This window comes from Leptinotarsa decemlineata, unplaced genomic scaffold (assembly GCF_025532065.1).
Source record: "Leptinotarsa decemlineata unplaced genomic scaffold, Ldec_3_MD MMD2_tig00001019_RagTag_RagTag, whole genome shotgun sequence".
In the NCBI taxonomy this organism is placed as follows: Eukaryota; Metazoa; Arthropoda; class Insecta; order Coleoptera; family Chrysomelidae; genus Leptinotarsa; species Leptinotarsa decemlineata.
In genome coordinates this window covers 8,112,072-8,129,273 of record NW_027412557.1, presented here as the reverse complement: position 1 = coordinate 8,129,273, position 17,202 = coordinate 8,112,072, and the positions used below count along the sequence as shown (strand labels likewise).

Here is a 17,202-nt window from a genome sequence, read left to right as displayed (position 1 = left end):
TAGAAACCCTGCATTTGTCAATAACTCTCAACGCGACAAATGAGATTGAGTCAACCTCGTACACATGTTGATAAATGGTGCAAGAATCGAAATCTGTCGCGCGTATTTCATTCGGTTCTTAAATTTATGGACCACAATATAAAAACAATCTTTCAGCTAATATCAATTCATTCTCAAATGTAAACAACATTGAAAATTGAAGTGCCAACTTGATATAGTCAAGTAGTAACACTTGAAGTGTATTCAGCACCCTTGTGAATGGAATGCTGAATTTTATTGTATCTCGTCATTCAAGAGGGCTAAACTTTCTAACGTTTTAGACTTCTTCCTCTTTATTAGGTATTTTTTTATTTAGAATGCCGTAGGTTCAGAGTTAGTTTTTGAATAAATTTTTTTTTCTATGCATCTTACAGTATACAATATTTTTATAACGTAACGGTATCTATAACCTAGAGATTCTTTCTTTTAGAAGGTTTTCAGATACCAAATGGGTTTTATTCACAAATATTTTTTTCACGTGAACAAAAGAACATGATTCGTAAACAAAAGGTATTATTTGCAAGTAATCAAACTGAGAAAATTTAGGATAGGATCATGGATAAGGCAATGCGACAAGAGATTACTAGATCTGGAATAATAATAACCTGTCAACGACGTCAGAAGTTCTGGCATTGCCTGTATGCTCGATAAGTGTCTACTCAGATGCAAATTCGAAAAACATTTTAAGAGTTTCCAATACTTGATAAGAAGCCACGTGAAAATCTTTCAAAAGATCAAAAAGTCACATAAAAAACTCAGCTTGTCTGTTCTGTGATATTTTTGTCAACTGTCAATTTACCATTTGTTTACCGGCGATTAGCGTTAAAAATAGAAGAATGGTTATATACATTTTGAAAATTGATCAAACAAATCCAGTGTAATATCATTTTTGATAGATATATTGTCACATTGTGTAAGTAGTAAAACTGCCACTCTTATAATAATAGTTTTGAATAGCCATATTACAATCTCGAATATTTAATTTTCAGGTTAATAGTACCAGTGAAAAATATTATTTTTTTAAAATGAAGGTGGAAGAAGTTAAAAGTACAGTTAAAACCCAGAGAATTAGTGCTCACAGTCATATAAAGGGTTTAGGATTGGATGAATCAGGATTTGCCATACAATCAGCAGCAGGTTTGGTCGGCCAAGAACAAGCAAGAGAGGTTAGGATTACGGTTTTTTTTTCAAAGGTTTTTCATTTGTATTTTATTGTAGGCAGCAGGAGTAGTAGTGGACATGATAAAAAGTAAAAAAATGGCTGGTAGAGCAGTGCTCCTAGCCGGACCACCAGGAACAGGCAAAACTGCTATAGCTTTGGCCATTGCACAGGAACTTGGAAATAAAGTTCCTTTCTGTCCAATGGTAGGTTCTGAAGTTTACAGTTCAGAAATTAAGAAAACCGAAGTCCTTATGGAAAACTTCAGGAGAGCGATTGGGTTACGGATTAGAGAAACTAAAGAGGTTTATGAAGGAGAAGTTAGCGAGCTAACACCAGTTGAAACAGAAAATCCTTCAGGAGGTAAAATATATTTTTTATAAAATAAATAATTTGAGAAATTGTTTTGGTTGATGGTGTAGCAGTATGGAATAATTTCAAAATTCAGTATATTGTTACAAACCTGGATTTCAAATAGAAAACTCAAGACATACAAATGTTTCCCCCCGCCCATTCAATGGATTTTTTCAGTTATAAAATCAAATAATTTTATGGTGATACTTTTTATGGATTTTATGGATAATAAATTATTTTTTCGGGATTCATTTTTGGCAATAAGATCTCTTAAAAAGAGACTTTATTTTCATGATGGATGATAATTTAATATAATTAGAATCAGAGACATATATAATATTTTTAAAAGGGCTAGGAACATGAGAAAAGATTGTGATTTAGATAGCAAGGAATGCACATTCAAATAGATGGAATATGTAAGAAAATCTAAAGTGAGTGGATCTCTTCAACCCTCCACTGCAATTTGAGAGGGTTCTTTGTGGCTTTAGATGGAATATACTAATTCTTATATTTTTTTTCTGAAGTTATTTAAGAAGATAACAAAAAACTATAATTGTCCCTGTTCAAGCTGTGCCAGATTTTTATACAGATTTTTAATCTGAAGTTTCTTTGAGAAAACCATCACAAAACTTTATAATCACCTGATCTAAGTTAACCTAACATGATGCTACATGTTCATTTAAAGAGTAAATTTCAAAATGTCATACTGTTTTTTATTTTCCCATGCTGGTCCTCCTCATTTTGGACAAATATGTACGAATTTAACATTGTTATATCTTTCATTTGTATGTGAATAATTGAAACTTTTCGTAAAGTTGAGTTAAAATGTGGTAGCTCCTTCGAAAATGTTCATAGAAATTTTATTTGTGATATTTTGATTCTGCAACAGGTCAAAAAAAATTTCAAATAGGTGATACATATTAATTTTATCATGGCTGTTTTTTGGGATTTTATGTGAATATCATTTGAAATAATAATTACAGAGGATGTCAAAAATTTATAATTTCCACTTTATTTTTAACTGTTTGTGAATCATGGAATATTTTGCATTTAGCATGTAAAGCTTTCAATTGTCTGCCCTTTAAAGGAAAAAATGATACTGTATATATACACTGGATATGAAAGAACGAGAGAATACAGTTGACAAGTGAGAAATCTGTTCATATTTTTCAGTATTTTTCAAAAAGACTTGTTCCATATATTTAAAAAATCATTTTCAGAATTTTAAATATTCACTGTAAGTTTTACCATCTTAGGTTATGGCAAAACCGTCAGTCATGTCATTATTGGGTTGAGAACAGCCAAAGGTAGTAAACAATTGAAACTTGATCCTAGCATTTATGAGGCACTTCAAAAAGAGAAAGTAGAAGTTGGAGATGTTATCTATATTGAAGCCACAAGTGGAGCTGTTAAAAGACAAGGAAGATCTGATGCATTTGCTACTGAATTTGATCTGGAAGCTGAAGAGTATGTCCCCCTTCCGAAGGGAGATGTACATAAAAAAAAGGAAGTCGTTCAGGTACGTATTCTACTCAATCATGCTATCTACATGTCAAATTTGTTCTGGTTTCTAAATCCCCGGCAGTCCAGGTCAGTAAGGAATGATTTGTTGAACCAGAACAAAAATAATCGATTGTTTTTCCACTTACAGAACAAAGTTGGTCAGAGAATAACAAATTTACCAAATTGGTTAGATTAAGAGAAACATTTTGATTGTGACTCAACACTTGGCAATTTTTTTCTTTTTGAGAGTTGGCTTCGAAGTAATTTCATTTGCCACACATTTCATTAGTTTTTCATGTAAAGAGTTATATATCTTTACACAATTCTTCAAGAAACACATTTTACATTAGTGAGTCTTTTGAACCTGTCATAAATTATCTGTATTTCCACTGGAATTCGTACTGCATATTTCAACATGTCCTAGCTAACCTAGACATAATTCAAAATTTATGCCTATTGCTGCTCAGAAATTGTTTAATGATTAACATTTATAGGATGTCACCTTGCATGATTTGGATGCAGCCAATGCCAAGCCACAAGGAGGTCAAGATGTATTATCAATGATGGGGCAACTCCTCAAACCCAAGAAAACTGAAATCACTGATAAGTTGAGGAAGGAAATTAACAAAATTGTTAACAAATATATTGATCAAGGCATTGCTGAATTAGTCCCCGGTGTTTTATTCATTGATGAAGTTCACATGCTTGACATAGAAACTTTCACTTATCTTCATCGAGCTTTGGAAAGTGCGATAGCTCCTATTGTCATATTTGCTACGAATAGGGGACGATGTTTGATAAGAGGGACAGATGATATTTACTCTCCTCATGGTATACCTCTGGACTTACTTGATAGGTAAAGATACATTCTTTTTTTGCTTTCCATTATCATATGAATATAATAATAATATATTTATTTTTGCCATTCAATTTGAAATATTCAATAATCTTAGTTAACGGCAAATAAATATAAAGTTCTCACGAAAGGATAAACCTGTGGGTAGGTTATGCCATATTAATATACCATAGATTATATTAATTAGACAAGGCATCAAAGATTTCAGACTATATTAGATCTTCAATTTTCTTAATCTTTTTTTCTATAAATACATTTGAAAAATCACTGTCAACTTATATACATATGCATAACAGGGAATAGTTATGTAGTTCGTAGGACTATGTAATTTTGTGTAGCTGGTATTTAGTATATATTTGTTATTTCTTTAATTGTACCCCAAAATATCTATTGTACTATGTTTAAAATTGTAAAGAAGTGAACCCGCTCAATGAAATGAATAAATACATTTCTAATCACATGTACATTGCTCCTTTGGCAGTAGTAAGTTTATGAACACAACCCTAACAGTTGGTTCTTGCCCTTTCAAAAACCACCAACTGTGAATTAGTTAGGAAAATTGTGAAATTATATGTGTATGTATATATGTTTAAAATATATTTTTCCGTTCCGTGTGATTCCTAACACAGGTTGAATGATAGCAAGTGAAAATCGATCGTTTAGCCTACGGCTTGAACCACCCACCAACACGGCAGTCGATTGAGTGAATGAACAAAGCACCCACGTCAAACCGACTGGCTACCGACTGGAAATTCATTAATACTGAACGGAAATTCATAAATAATATAGTACTATTCGTCTTTGATTGATCATAGACGTGTTTTTAAATATTTATTAATAATGTTTGGGATTATTAGGACCTTCAAATATGAAGTTAAGGATAACTCAAAAACAATGGCTGAGTTTGAGAGATTTTTTGTCAGCCCAAAGACAGCGTACTTGTAAACTTTTTTAAACCAATATGTGTTTGTATTCATATATATACAGTTTATATACCTTTTTTTACTTCAAGGAAGTTTTATCTATAAAGAAATATCAATTACCTCTTTCAGGTTACTTATCATAAGAACCATCCCTTATGGAAGAGGAGACATGGAACAGATTCTCAAGCTGAGAGCTAACACAGAAGGATTAGAAATTGAACCGGAAGCTATTTCTGCTCTGGGAGAGATTGGAACAAATGCCACCTTACGTTATGCAGTGCAGCTTTTGACTCCTGCATTTTTAACAGCTAAAATAAATGGACGGAGTCACATAACTCAAAATGATGTTGCTGAAATAGGATCCTTGTTTTTGGATGCCAAATCGTCTGCCAAAATTTTGACAGATAATAAGGAAAAGTTCATGACTTGAGCTTAGTCCTGAATTATAATTTTAGTACTTTTTTTGTTGGCATTTGCCATTTTTTGATTGTTCATGTTGTTTGATATTTCAATTGTTTCACGAATTTATATGAGTGTTTTTGAAATATATTGAATGCACACACTTTTTTGTAATAATTTTATTGTAAGTAAATCAATCAGTGCTCAAAGAAAAAACAAATTTGGCACATTCCCCATTCGAAACTTTTCTGAATGTTATATGTCCTCTTAACAGAAATCCAAGAAAAATATATATACAAAACATTTTTATTGAAAACTTTTTGAAAAACTCTAAGATTAGGTCCAAAGTGAGTGGGTTTATTCGACCCTGCACCGCAACCCTCAAGGGTTCATTGTGGCTCATACATATTTACACTCGACCAAATAAACCCAGCTTCTTAACGAAGACGATTAGCTTATATGGTGAGTGGTCTTTTAGGTCAGATGGTAAGAGTACGGCTCTGCCGAACTCTAAACAGCAGGACAGGCACAAAGTATGTGCTCTGCTGTTTCATTTTCCAAACAGAGGCGATACACACTGTCTTCCGACAATATGGTGATTCAAATGACAGTAACCTGTAAGAAGGCCTGTTAGACATCATAGTTCATCCCAACTGTAGTCCAACAAATGTTTGGTATCAAGCTTCGATTGGAGTGAGCCAATTCTAGAAGATTCAGCCAGAAGTCCATAAATCTTCCTGCCATCCAGGTGTTCAATATTTGTTTGGCAAAGCCTAAAGCGATGCCAACGACAGGTTCTGGTCCGATGAAGCTGCTTGCAGCACCCTCCTTTGCAAAGGAATCAGCAGCCGCATTGCCTTCTAGGCCAGTATGGCCAATTTAGATGTTGCTCGGTAGGAGCCAAGAGCTTCCAACGCCGCTTGACTGTCAAAGAATATTTTTATTGACTTGTGTATGAAGTTTGATTCTTCCAATCTCTCCGCACACAATTCAATAGGGTAAATATCCGCTTGAAATACAGGCAGGTTGATATCTCTGTCCTGGGTCTGCGACTGCACCAGAACTGGAAGGTGTTTTTCATCCATCTGTGAACCAACAACTATCTGCTCTTAATATTTCCTTCTCCCCTACGATCCAGTCCTCTCTACTCGGGAACAATACTTTATACGGCACTTCATAGTTGACAGTTGGAGGCATAAAGTCAGAGGTCATTTCCAGAATGCTGTGACTTCCAATGTCAACCAACAGTCTGTTGCACTATGCATTAAATTGATTTGTACAATTGGCAATGTGCACAAGTCTATATGCAGTCCATCTAGCCTCTCTCCAGAAAGATATGGAGAGGAGGTAGATCTAGAAGGATCTTTATGGCCGCTGGTACTGATGCCACCACCGATGGCCAGACAAGCCTGTCTCTGTAAGCCAGAGAGCTTCGCCTGGGCCGTTTTCTGTAAAGCCTTCGGCCACCAGGCAATTGCACCATGAGTGATCATTGGTCTGACATTCATCACATAAATCCAATGGATTTGTTTGGGACCTAAACCTCAAGTTTTACCACAAATCCTTCGACATGTCCAAATGGACAGTGGCTTTGTGTAAAACTTTTTCCAAGTGAGCGTACCAGGTGAGTTTTTTTATCAAGGACAATGCCAAGATATTTCACCACCGTTCCAAATGGAATGACCTCACCATTGAGGGAAAGTGGCGATAGATCGTCCAATTTTCTTCTCCTGGTGAAGGGGATTGTCACAGTTTTGCTGGGCTTGACAGACATTTGCTTCCTCAGGCACCAACTCTGAACAACGTCTATAGTGCTTTGGAGGATATTATAAGCTATCCTTTCCGACGTGGACCTTGCCAAGATGACAAGGTCATCTGCATAAGCTTGCAGATCTACTTTTCTTCTCTCGAGGACGTCAAGCAGACTGTCCATTTGAGTTTTATTTGAGGGCAGCCTCTGGTGACCCTGAACCTAATAGCCTCGCCTTGAAGAGTCGTAGTTTGCAGTTCTGTTTACCAGCATGGCATAGATCCAGCCATTTATGGTTGATCTATACCTTTCCTAGCCAGAGACGATCCTATAGATTTAGGTAGTGCATTGTCAATCAGTATTGAGAAATACAGCAACCGCAATCTCTTTGTTGTCAAGGTATTGGGAGATTTTCTCTACACTGTTGTTTAATGCTAAATCTACCGGTTTGATAAGCATACTAGTGTTTATTCAGGGGGAATCATATAATTCCACCCTCATGATGTGTCCAGTATCCTCTCAAGTCCTTTCAACAGGAATGATGTAAGGTTGATTAGTCATACCGATTTAGGGAGTCGGTCTTATGAAAAACTTAAATGAAAATTTACTTTGTGCTTTTTTGTTATTGATCAAGTTCAACATGCTATTGTAGCAAGTTTGAATTTGGACCACAATATTTTACTAATAACAAACAGCAAAATCCACCAAAGAGTTGAAAAAAAATTGATTGGCGAAAACAAACATTCAAAAGTTGCAATTTTTTGTCAAAAAAGGCAAAAACTGTGCTGCAGATATATAAGCAAGATGAAGAAAAAATGTATTTGGAATCATTAAAAAATGGTATATTAACAAAAAGTGACACTGAAAAGTCAACTAAAATTGATCCTTTTTCATTTGTGGTCAAGATAGTATATCCAAAATGAGTTAGTCTATTCGACTCTCCAGTGTAACCCTCGGGGATTTATTCAAATTCGACCAAATAAATCCAGTTCCTTAATGAAGCCGATTACTTGTTTTGGGTATCGCAGGTGGGACTCACGTTTTGGTAGCAAAACACCCTTATGCGATTCATTTACTCAACATGACAGTGTAATCATCGAATTTTGAAGTATTATTAATGTTACTTAATCCTTCAGAATTTAGTTGATCTTTTTACACAAGATCTCCTTCAAGTAGTATATTTTGGATAGTTCGCATTTAAAAAGGATATTCGTCTTTTTGATGTTGTGTTGATAAATTTTCATCTTGCACCAATTCTTTCATCAGATCAGTGTTGAGTTTTTCTGGACTGTTCCGACATTATTTGCGCACACATTGAAACGAGAACAAACAGAACATAAGGAATCTGCAGAACCGTACAGAAAAATGATTATTCTATCAGGAGTATCTGTTTAGTTTTTTGGAAATTACAATTTCAGTAAATCATAGTTTTATTCATTTAAAGTTTTCAGATATTGCCATTGTTTTTCACTGAAAGAACCAATTCCACTCAGTGCTCTTCTTCCATACAATATACAGTAACATTCTAAATATTTTATCAGTTTGATGAACAAAAATATTTCAACTGAAGGTCCAAGTGTTACTCAGTACTCGGAAACTGCCGATAGGAGTTCCTTGGATGATTTGGTATGTCTGACCAAAATCTCTTCACCACTGCTGTCTTCCTCAATTTCTACACAGACACCAGCTACTTTGAGCTCTGGATCTCCTCGAAAAGTGAAGTTGAGGAGGAAAATCAAGTCTTTGAGAAAGGTAAAAAAACAGCACGTTTGAAGAAACAGAAGTTATGCCTGGAGGACTTTAACTATCTCTGTGATAAATTTCTGAACTAGCCGCTGGCAGATATTGTCAAAGCACAGGCAATATTGAAAGACAGAAAACCAAATCAACCAACATTCAAATCATATGAATTGTGTAGACGATCATGATAAACTGTTGATCAATTTGAAAGCAACAGATGTAATTGTGTGATTAATAAAATTGTTATTTTCGGTTAATCTTTTTAATTTTTTCAGGGATTTCAAATCAATTAATATTATATTAGACAATGTAAATCCGAACTGATGAAATACACCACGAAACATTGTCAAGCACCTTCAAACAAATATACAATTCTTCCTAAGAGAGATAATGAACATTTTTCCAAAGCAATATCACTTTAAAATTACTACTGTAATTAATCTGAAGCCGGCCCTGACCGATATCTCAATCAGCAAACGCATGACTCATCGCGAAAGGTGTAGATGAAGTCCGAAATCCCTAGCGAGATCCGGGGCGATCGTTGCCGATATAAAAAGTCTTTCGGACTCCATTAAATGAGTGGACATAGTCAGTTTTGAGTAAAATAGACAGTACCTAAGAGATAAAATGTGTTCAAGAAAAGTGCGCCTAGTGGACTTGAAAGTCGCTGAATTGAAGCAAGAATTGGAGGAGAGAGAACTAGATTCTTCCGGAAAGAAATCAGTACTCCAGAAGAGAACTATGGGATAACTTGATTGAATCAGGAGAAGATCCCGAAACATATTTATTCGAAGTTTCTGGGGTAATTTGAGTTTAATAATGAGCAAACTCGATGGGCTTCAACAAAATTCGGTAAGCCTTGAATAGAAACTTCTGGAAAATTCGATGAGTTTGAAAGATGAACTTCAACAAAATTCGAAGTGTCTGGAGGAGAAGCTTCTGGAAAACTGGAAGAGTTTGGAAGACAAGCTTCTGGAAAACTCAAAAAGTTTGGAAGATAAATTTCTAGAGAATTTGAAAAGCTTGAAGGAAGACCTTCTTGAGAATGCAGAAGGCTTGAAGAAATAGCTTTGTAGTGTGGCGAGTCTACTCGAAGAAAGGATAGGAACAATCGAGACAGAGATAGATAAAATCAGGAAGGAAATGAACACAGAAGTAGAGGAAATCAAAGACGGAGTTCAGGCAGAAATCAGCGAGATAAAGGAAACAATTAGCAAGTTGCAAAACCAAATCGTTAATTCTGCCCACACCACAGAAACGGTTACTAAAAACTCAATTCCCGAACTGAAAGATGTCAAACTCAGTTCTGAACCAGGAAAGCTCTCCATGAAGCCACCCCAGTTCGACGGAAAAACTCCTTGGGCAAATTATCGCCGACAATTTGAAGCTACGGCCAGAGCGAATGAATGGAATGCAGGAGAAAAGGCGATAGCATTAACATTGGCGTTGCGTGGAGAAGCAACGAATATTCTCCAAACCCTCATGGCCCAAGAACAGGAAGACTATGACCAACTCATAAAGCATCTTGAGCTGCGGTATGGACAGGCCCACCTAGAGCACGTTTACCATTCACAGCTGAAGAACCGCTGCCAGAAATCAGGAGAATCCCTACAGGAGTTTGAAGCCGACATAGCTCGATTGGTTCGTCTAGCATATTCTGCTACACCCGAAAATGTAATGGAGCGGTTAGCAGTTCAGGCATTCTTGGATGGACTTCGCGACCAAGAAACGAGGCAGGCCTTGACGCTAGCTCATCCCAAACATCTCGTGGATGCACCGGCAAGCGCTCTGGAATTTGAGGCTTCAAAACAATCCTGCAAGAGCCAGAGCAAAGTTCGAGCTATCGAGGAAGATGGACAAGTGCCTGCAGACATTGAGGCCACCATCAGAAAAGTAATGAACGAAGTTTTGCTTGAGAGGAAAAATATAAGATGCTGGAACTGTGGGAAAATTGGACATGTGCGTAGCAAATCTCCAGCTTTCGACACCAAATCAGGGGTCGATGAGAAGGGGCAATCGTCGACATGTACCCAGCAAGCCCCCGTAAAAAACGCATATGTTGCCGTTCTCCAAAGACAAGACAAAGGTGTTTTCGTAGACGGCCTCATCAACAACGAGCCTTGCACCATGCTGCTAGATACAGGTGCAACGAGAACCATTCTTGGGCCAACCTTTGCCAAAACACCGGCAAGAATTGAACCGTCAAGCTGGAAGCTACGCACTGCAACAGGGGAGCCAGCTAATGTACTTGGAGAACTACCAATTGAATTGGTGTTGGGCAGCACAAAATTGAAACATTGTATATTGATGGCGGACATCGAGGACGATGCGATCATTGGAATGGACATAATGAATTCCAGAGGGTTCGAGCTGAATTTTCAAGACGGCGTCCTACGTGTCGGCGGAGAAGAGCTGGTGCTTCATGGAAGAAGCGAAGAGATGATTAGGGTCCTGTTGGCTGAAGACGTGTGCGTACCTGAAAGGGCTGAAACCATCCTAGATGCTCGCTTGGACGGAAGTGCGAGCAGCAGCAAGGTGGTAATGGTCGAGCTCTAGGTACACGTGTTGCGTGTTGATAAAGTTGTGCCGGTCAGGGTCATGAATGTCAACTACTTTCCCGTGACCTTGAAGAAAGAAACAATGCTGGGGCACTGTTCGTCCATTTCCTCGGTGATACTGAGTGTACGCAGTTCGGTTAGCCAAGTCAACAACTTGCCTAAAGAGTTGGAGAAGTTAATTGACATTTCCTCCAAGGACATTCCACCAAGTCAAGAAGTACCAGGAAATCTTTGACATTGGAGAAGGAAAATGCGGCAGAACGAATGTGGTTCAGCATAGAATCGATACTGGGAATGCCCAATCAATCCGGTAATCAGCTAGAAGACTCCCTCTTGCCAAGAGAGAAGAGGCAGACAAGATAGTCAGCGATATGGGAAAAGAAGAAGTCATAGAACCTTCTGACAGCCCCTGGTCTTCTCCAGTCGTGTTAGTGAAGAAGAAGGACGGCTCGACAAGGTTCTGCGTGAATTATCGCCAACTAAATCACGTGACGAAAAAAGACAGCTACCCTCTTCCAAGAATCGACGACACCCTAGACACGTTAGCCGGCTCCACAATTTTCTCGACTTTGGATTTGAAGAGTGGATATTGGCAAGTTGAATTGGCCCCAAAAGATCGAGGAAAGACTGCTTTCACCATCGGCTCAGGATTGTGGCAGTTCACGGTTATGCCATTCGGGCTTTGTAACGCTCCAGCGACCTTCGAGAGATTGATGGAGACGGTTCTCAAGGGGCTCTCATGGAAGACGTGTCTAGTGTATCTCGACGATATAATCGTGGTCGGAAAATCGTTCGACGATCACTTAAAAAATCTGGAGGAGGTATTCATGCGTCTGAGGAGCTCTGGATTGAAACTTGGTCTCAAGAAATGCTATCTGTTGCAGAAAGAAGTCCGTTCGGCCACGTTGTCTCTGGGGAAGGAGTGGCGGTAGACGAACAAAAGATCAAAGCAATTGAGGATTGGCCCATTCCAAAAGACATACATCAGCTTCGGAGCTTCCTTGGTTTATGCACCTACTACCGCCGATATGTGCTGGGGTTTGCCAACATCGCCAAACCATTGACCCGCCTCACAGAAGGGCAGATCCAGTTCCAGTGGTCTGAGAAATGCCAAGACTCATTCAAGAAGTTGAAAAGAGCTTTGATCAACGCTCCTGTTTTGAGCTATCCCCTACCTGACGGAAAGTTCATTTTGGATACGGACGCCAGCAACGTGGGACAGTCCTTTCAAAAATACAGGATGGACAGGAGAAAGTTATTGGCTACTTCAGCAAAACGCTCAGTAAACCAAAGCGTAAACCAATTACAAAACTTTATCACTTTTTCTGTAGACGTTCAATTGGAACTTGCGAAAGTTAAATCATTAGGCCCTTATCATTATTTTCTACGGCCTCAAGTTTCTGAAAGATCTGATTACTAAGCATTTCGATGGTTTCTGAACTCCAAAACACCAGAGGGGCAGATTGTGCTGTGGCTTCAGAAACTTTCAGCGGTAACCCTGACCGCAGGTCCATGCTAAATTTTCGATGGAGTCAATGATACATCTCAAAAATGTATGATTTATATAGTCTTGAAGTAGAAATCTTGGAAGAGTGGAAACAACCCAAGGGGCGGATAATTTGCCTAAAGTTCTTGTACGACTTTTGTATAATAGTATTTATAGATATTGATTATGATTCAGATCTCTCCTAACCACACGCCACGTCTTGGTGAATTTTATATTCGACAAAGTTTTAAAGGTTGTTAAAGATATGAGCGATGACATATTGAATTCAGAATAATGATTAAAAAAGGGATTTTCTTGATTTCACAGCACACAAAAAATAACTTATTATCAACGAATTGAGATGAAAACAGAAATCATTTAGTTTCACGTTAATTACTCGAAAACTATCAGTACCTACTTCAGAAATATAATTCAAAAAAATATTCAAATGAAAAATTTAAAAAAATTACGGTGATATCTGAATACTTCAAAGAATAAAGTACCGTTGGAAAAAAATATATCTTGATTTTCAGTACCACTGTTATTTATTTAAAAATAAATAACTCGAGAATTAGACAAAAAATATTTATTCCTGAATAAACACCAGCAGTTTCAGACTGAGATTTTTTATAACTCATTATAATAATATATAAAAAGTATAATTATAGAAAAATATAAAATACTGGTGCAATAAAAAACTGTTTTTTTTTAATAAACACCAGCAGCACTTTCAGGACAGATTTTTTATAAGTCATAATAATATACGAAAAGTATAATCATAGAAAAATATAAAAAACTGGTGTAATGAAAAACTGAAATATGACTATTAAGCCATAAAAATATGAAAATGTCAGACATATTTTTTATGACTTATAATTATATACGAAAAGTATAATCATAGAAAAATATAAAAAACTGGTGTAATAAAAAACTAAAATATGACTATGAAGCCATAAAAATATGAAAATGTCGAAAAAAGTCTTGTAAACAAATTGATATAACAACAACAATGGATATGAACTTCTCTTTCAAATACTAATTAATCTTCCATTAAAACGACCTGAATGTCCATCAGCATATATCTAATACCTATTTTATAAGTTATATCTTAACAAATCAAGCAGCTGTTGTCGTATAATATCAAAAATGTTACGAAAAAATATTAAAAAAAATATATATGGTTATTTCTGAAATTTTAATTACTTTATTCAGAAAAAAACACGTCTTCAACTCAATTATACATTAAATGATTTTCAACGACGGTGCAGTCCTGCTGAAAATAGATCATCTGACTCGTTTTTTTTTTTCAAAACAAATTTCAACTTCTGAACTATAGTAAAACCAATAATGATTGAGAGTAAAGCGCGTTGTCATATCTAAATTTTACGTTACCAGTTTATAGCAGAATCAAAATATAGTAAGCAGTAGAGTTGTAGGTTGTGGCAAATTATAGATAATACACAACACTAGTACGATTAAAAGGTATTATTTATGACAAAAATCAGTAATGAGTAATACTTATACATTTCCTGATTACTGATCAGTTAAAATTCATTATTTTCTGTATAGTGTTAGATATTTATTACAACTAGTGGCAACGCTGTTCGCAACGATATTTCTGTCTCTGTCATTTTACCGTAACTTCCATCTCATCGTTGCAGTCCTCACTAATGTACTTGCAGCCATGAGCGTATCATTGGTTTGTGAATTATACAGCGTGAATTGTACGTTTTACAGTCAGTCAGCAATCGACATGTTGTGATAACAATTGGTGAAAATAATAGTGCTAATAAGTGTTTAAGCGTTACATAATTATATTTCTACACCGTTCTCAAACTACTCAAAAAAATGGGAGACATGGTCGGGCCTTCCACGTCTAAAAACGTAAAACGGTCGGAGTCTCGGTCAGTAAGAGAAAAACAAATTGTACTGCGAGTATTTCACTATCTTGAAAGAGATCATCAGCCACCAAAAGATGACTTTGTGCATATGTGCTGTAATTCTACGTGTGTACCTCCGAATAACCAACCGGGCATTTCTACATCATTAAGTTCCACAATTACAAAAGATAAATTAGTTGATATATGCTCTGATTATACCGGTGTACCAAAATCATCGATTTACAAAATACTAAGAGAAGCAGAAATTCATAGGGACGTACAAACGCCAAAAACTAGTAGCGGACGAAAAAAAATCACAGTTGATGAAGAAGCCAAAACCAGTATACGCAGAGTTATTCACAGTTTCTTTTTCAGAAATGAGCTGCCCACACTACAAACAGTTCTGGAGGCACTTAGCGATCATGAATTGGACCCAAAAATGGGTAAAGAAACTTTTAGGAAACTTGTAGACGAAATGAAATTTACGTACGGAAAAGTTGACAGGAAAAGCATTCTCATTGAACGTCAAGAAATAATAGCATGGAAAAGAAAGTATCTAAGAAAAATTGACGAATTTCGGAAGCTCAAAAAAAAATTGTACTTCATGGACGAGATATGGGTTAACCAAGGACATACGGCAAAAAAAGTATGGCAGGATGGTAATATAACAAGTGCACGACAAGCCTTTATTGAAGGTTTGTCAGTTGGGTTAAAACAGCCATTTGGAAAAGGTAGTCGTCTGATAATTACGCATATAGGAAGCGACAGTTGATTTTTACCAAATGGTGAATTGATATTTAAATCTAAGAAAACAGGCGACTATCATGAAGAGATGAATGCGGAGGTGTTTGAAAAATGGTTTGAAGGCATCATTCAACTTGTGGAACCTGGGTCTGTCATCGTCATGGACAATGCCCCATATCATAGTCGACATTTAGAACCATTACCGAAACAATCATGGAAAAAAGCAGCAATTCAAGAATGGTTAATTAATAAGAACATCCAATATACCAAAGATAGTTTAAAGGCAGAACTACTTCAGCTAACAAAATTACACACAGACAAATATAAAAAGTTCGCAGTGGATGAAATGGCGTTAAGTCGTGGAATCACAGTTTCAAGGTTACCACCATACCACTGCGAATTAAACCCAATAGAATTAATCTGGGCGCAAGTAAAAGGATATGTGGCACGAGAAAACAGAACATTTAAATTAGTGGACGTGCAACATCACCTACAAGAAGCTATTCGAACTGTTTCTGCAGAAGACTGGAAGACTGGAAGAAATGCATGCAGCATGTTTTAAAAGAGGAGCAAAAAATGTGGGACGTAGACAACCGTATTGAACACAATATTGAACCAATCATAATTCACTTTGATGATAGCGGTAGCAACATTGACGAATCTAAGGTTGAAGATTAGACGAAAATTTGTACATTTACATTCATATTATATTCTATTATCAAAAATTTGTAATTTGTATTTTCTAGTACCCCTAGAAAATATATATATATATATATATATATATATATATATATATATATATATATATATATATATATATATATTTTGTGTTTTTTATTAATATTGTTAATTTATTTGGTACCTACTATAATTACCACGATTATTACTCCGTTTTCATAAGGCCCACTAATGACTACAACGATTAGGTAAATTACGATATTGCAAAGTTTTAATGAAATAAATAAAAAATGTGTATGAGTATTTTAACTAATTGTACTAAGAATTTTTCTTTCATTCTTAACCCTCTCAAAAATTAATAAGCACGCCCCCGATTTGCTGTCAACTGGGCTTACTTCTACTCTCAATTATTATTGGTTTTAGTATAGACCAATCGTTCAAAAAATTAGGACAGGAAAAATTTTCGTAAGTGACCTCTATATGCAAAGTTATATAACAAATTCCTGTGCGGCTTTTGTGAAATCACTTTTTTATATCAAAAAGAGTCATCACTTCGAAAAAAATCGTAGGTTCATGGGAGGGTGAACTTAGTCACCCTAGGATTGGGGTTCAAGGTCATTTCAATCAGTCTTGGGAATGACGAAATATACAATAATATTTAAAAAAAAAATATATTTCTTACTAAAAATTTCCACATCGGCACTTTCGAGAACCAGTTTTAGAGAATACATTTTTGTGTGTATGAAAGGATAAAGTTATTAGCATTTCGCAAAATTGTTGAAATTACTAAGGATCCAACTAAGGAATATGTTTTAGGTTGTTAGTAGATTTTTATCAAAACAAGAACATCACAAAAAATCAGATAACGTATATGGGGTACGTGAACCCCATATGTGTACATTTTTGCAATTAAGTATTCACAAGTGTGAAATATAGTATAGTCCACGAAAAACTGTAAGGGAATAGTCTTCTGAGTTCATTGGCTTCTAAAAAAAGCATATCATTATATCAATATTAGCAATGAAAAGTGTCAAAGTTTATAAACGCATCTTATTTTTCATAGAAGGATCAACTAATCGGAGAAATATATCCCGTAACCGAAAGAATAGTCACGACGTAAATTAAAATAACGT

General features: G+C 36.0%; 1 protein-coding gene across 1 annotated transcript; it reads left to right on the top strand.

The window, feature by feature from the left end:
• Positions 1 to 722: 722 nt before the first annotated feature.
• pont (RuvB-like helicase pontin) lies at positions 723 to 5,396 on the top strand. Its single transcript, XM_023155907.2, has 6 exons — positions 723 to 952; positions 1,029 to 1,205; positions 1,258 to 1,561; positions 2,809 to 3,071; positions 3,550 to 3,911; positions 4,964 to 5,396. Exons 2-6 carry the CDS (start codon positions 1,065 to 1,067, stop codon positions 5,262 to 5,264), a joined length of 1,371 nt encoding a protein of 456 aa, XP_023011675.1. The 5' UTR covers positions 723 to 952; positions 1,029 to 1,064; the 3' UTR covers positions 5,265 to 5,396.
• Positions 5,397 to 17,202: the final 11,806 nt, after the last annotated feature.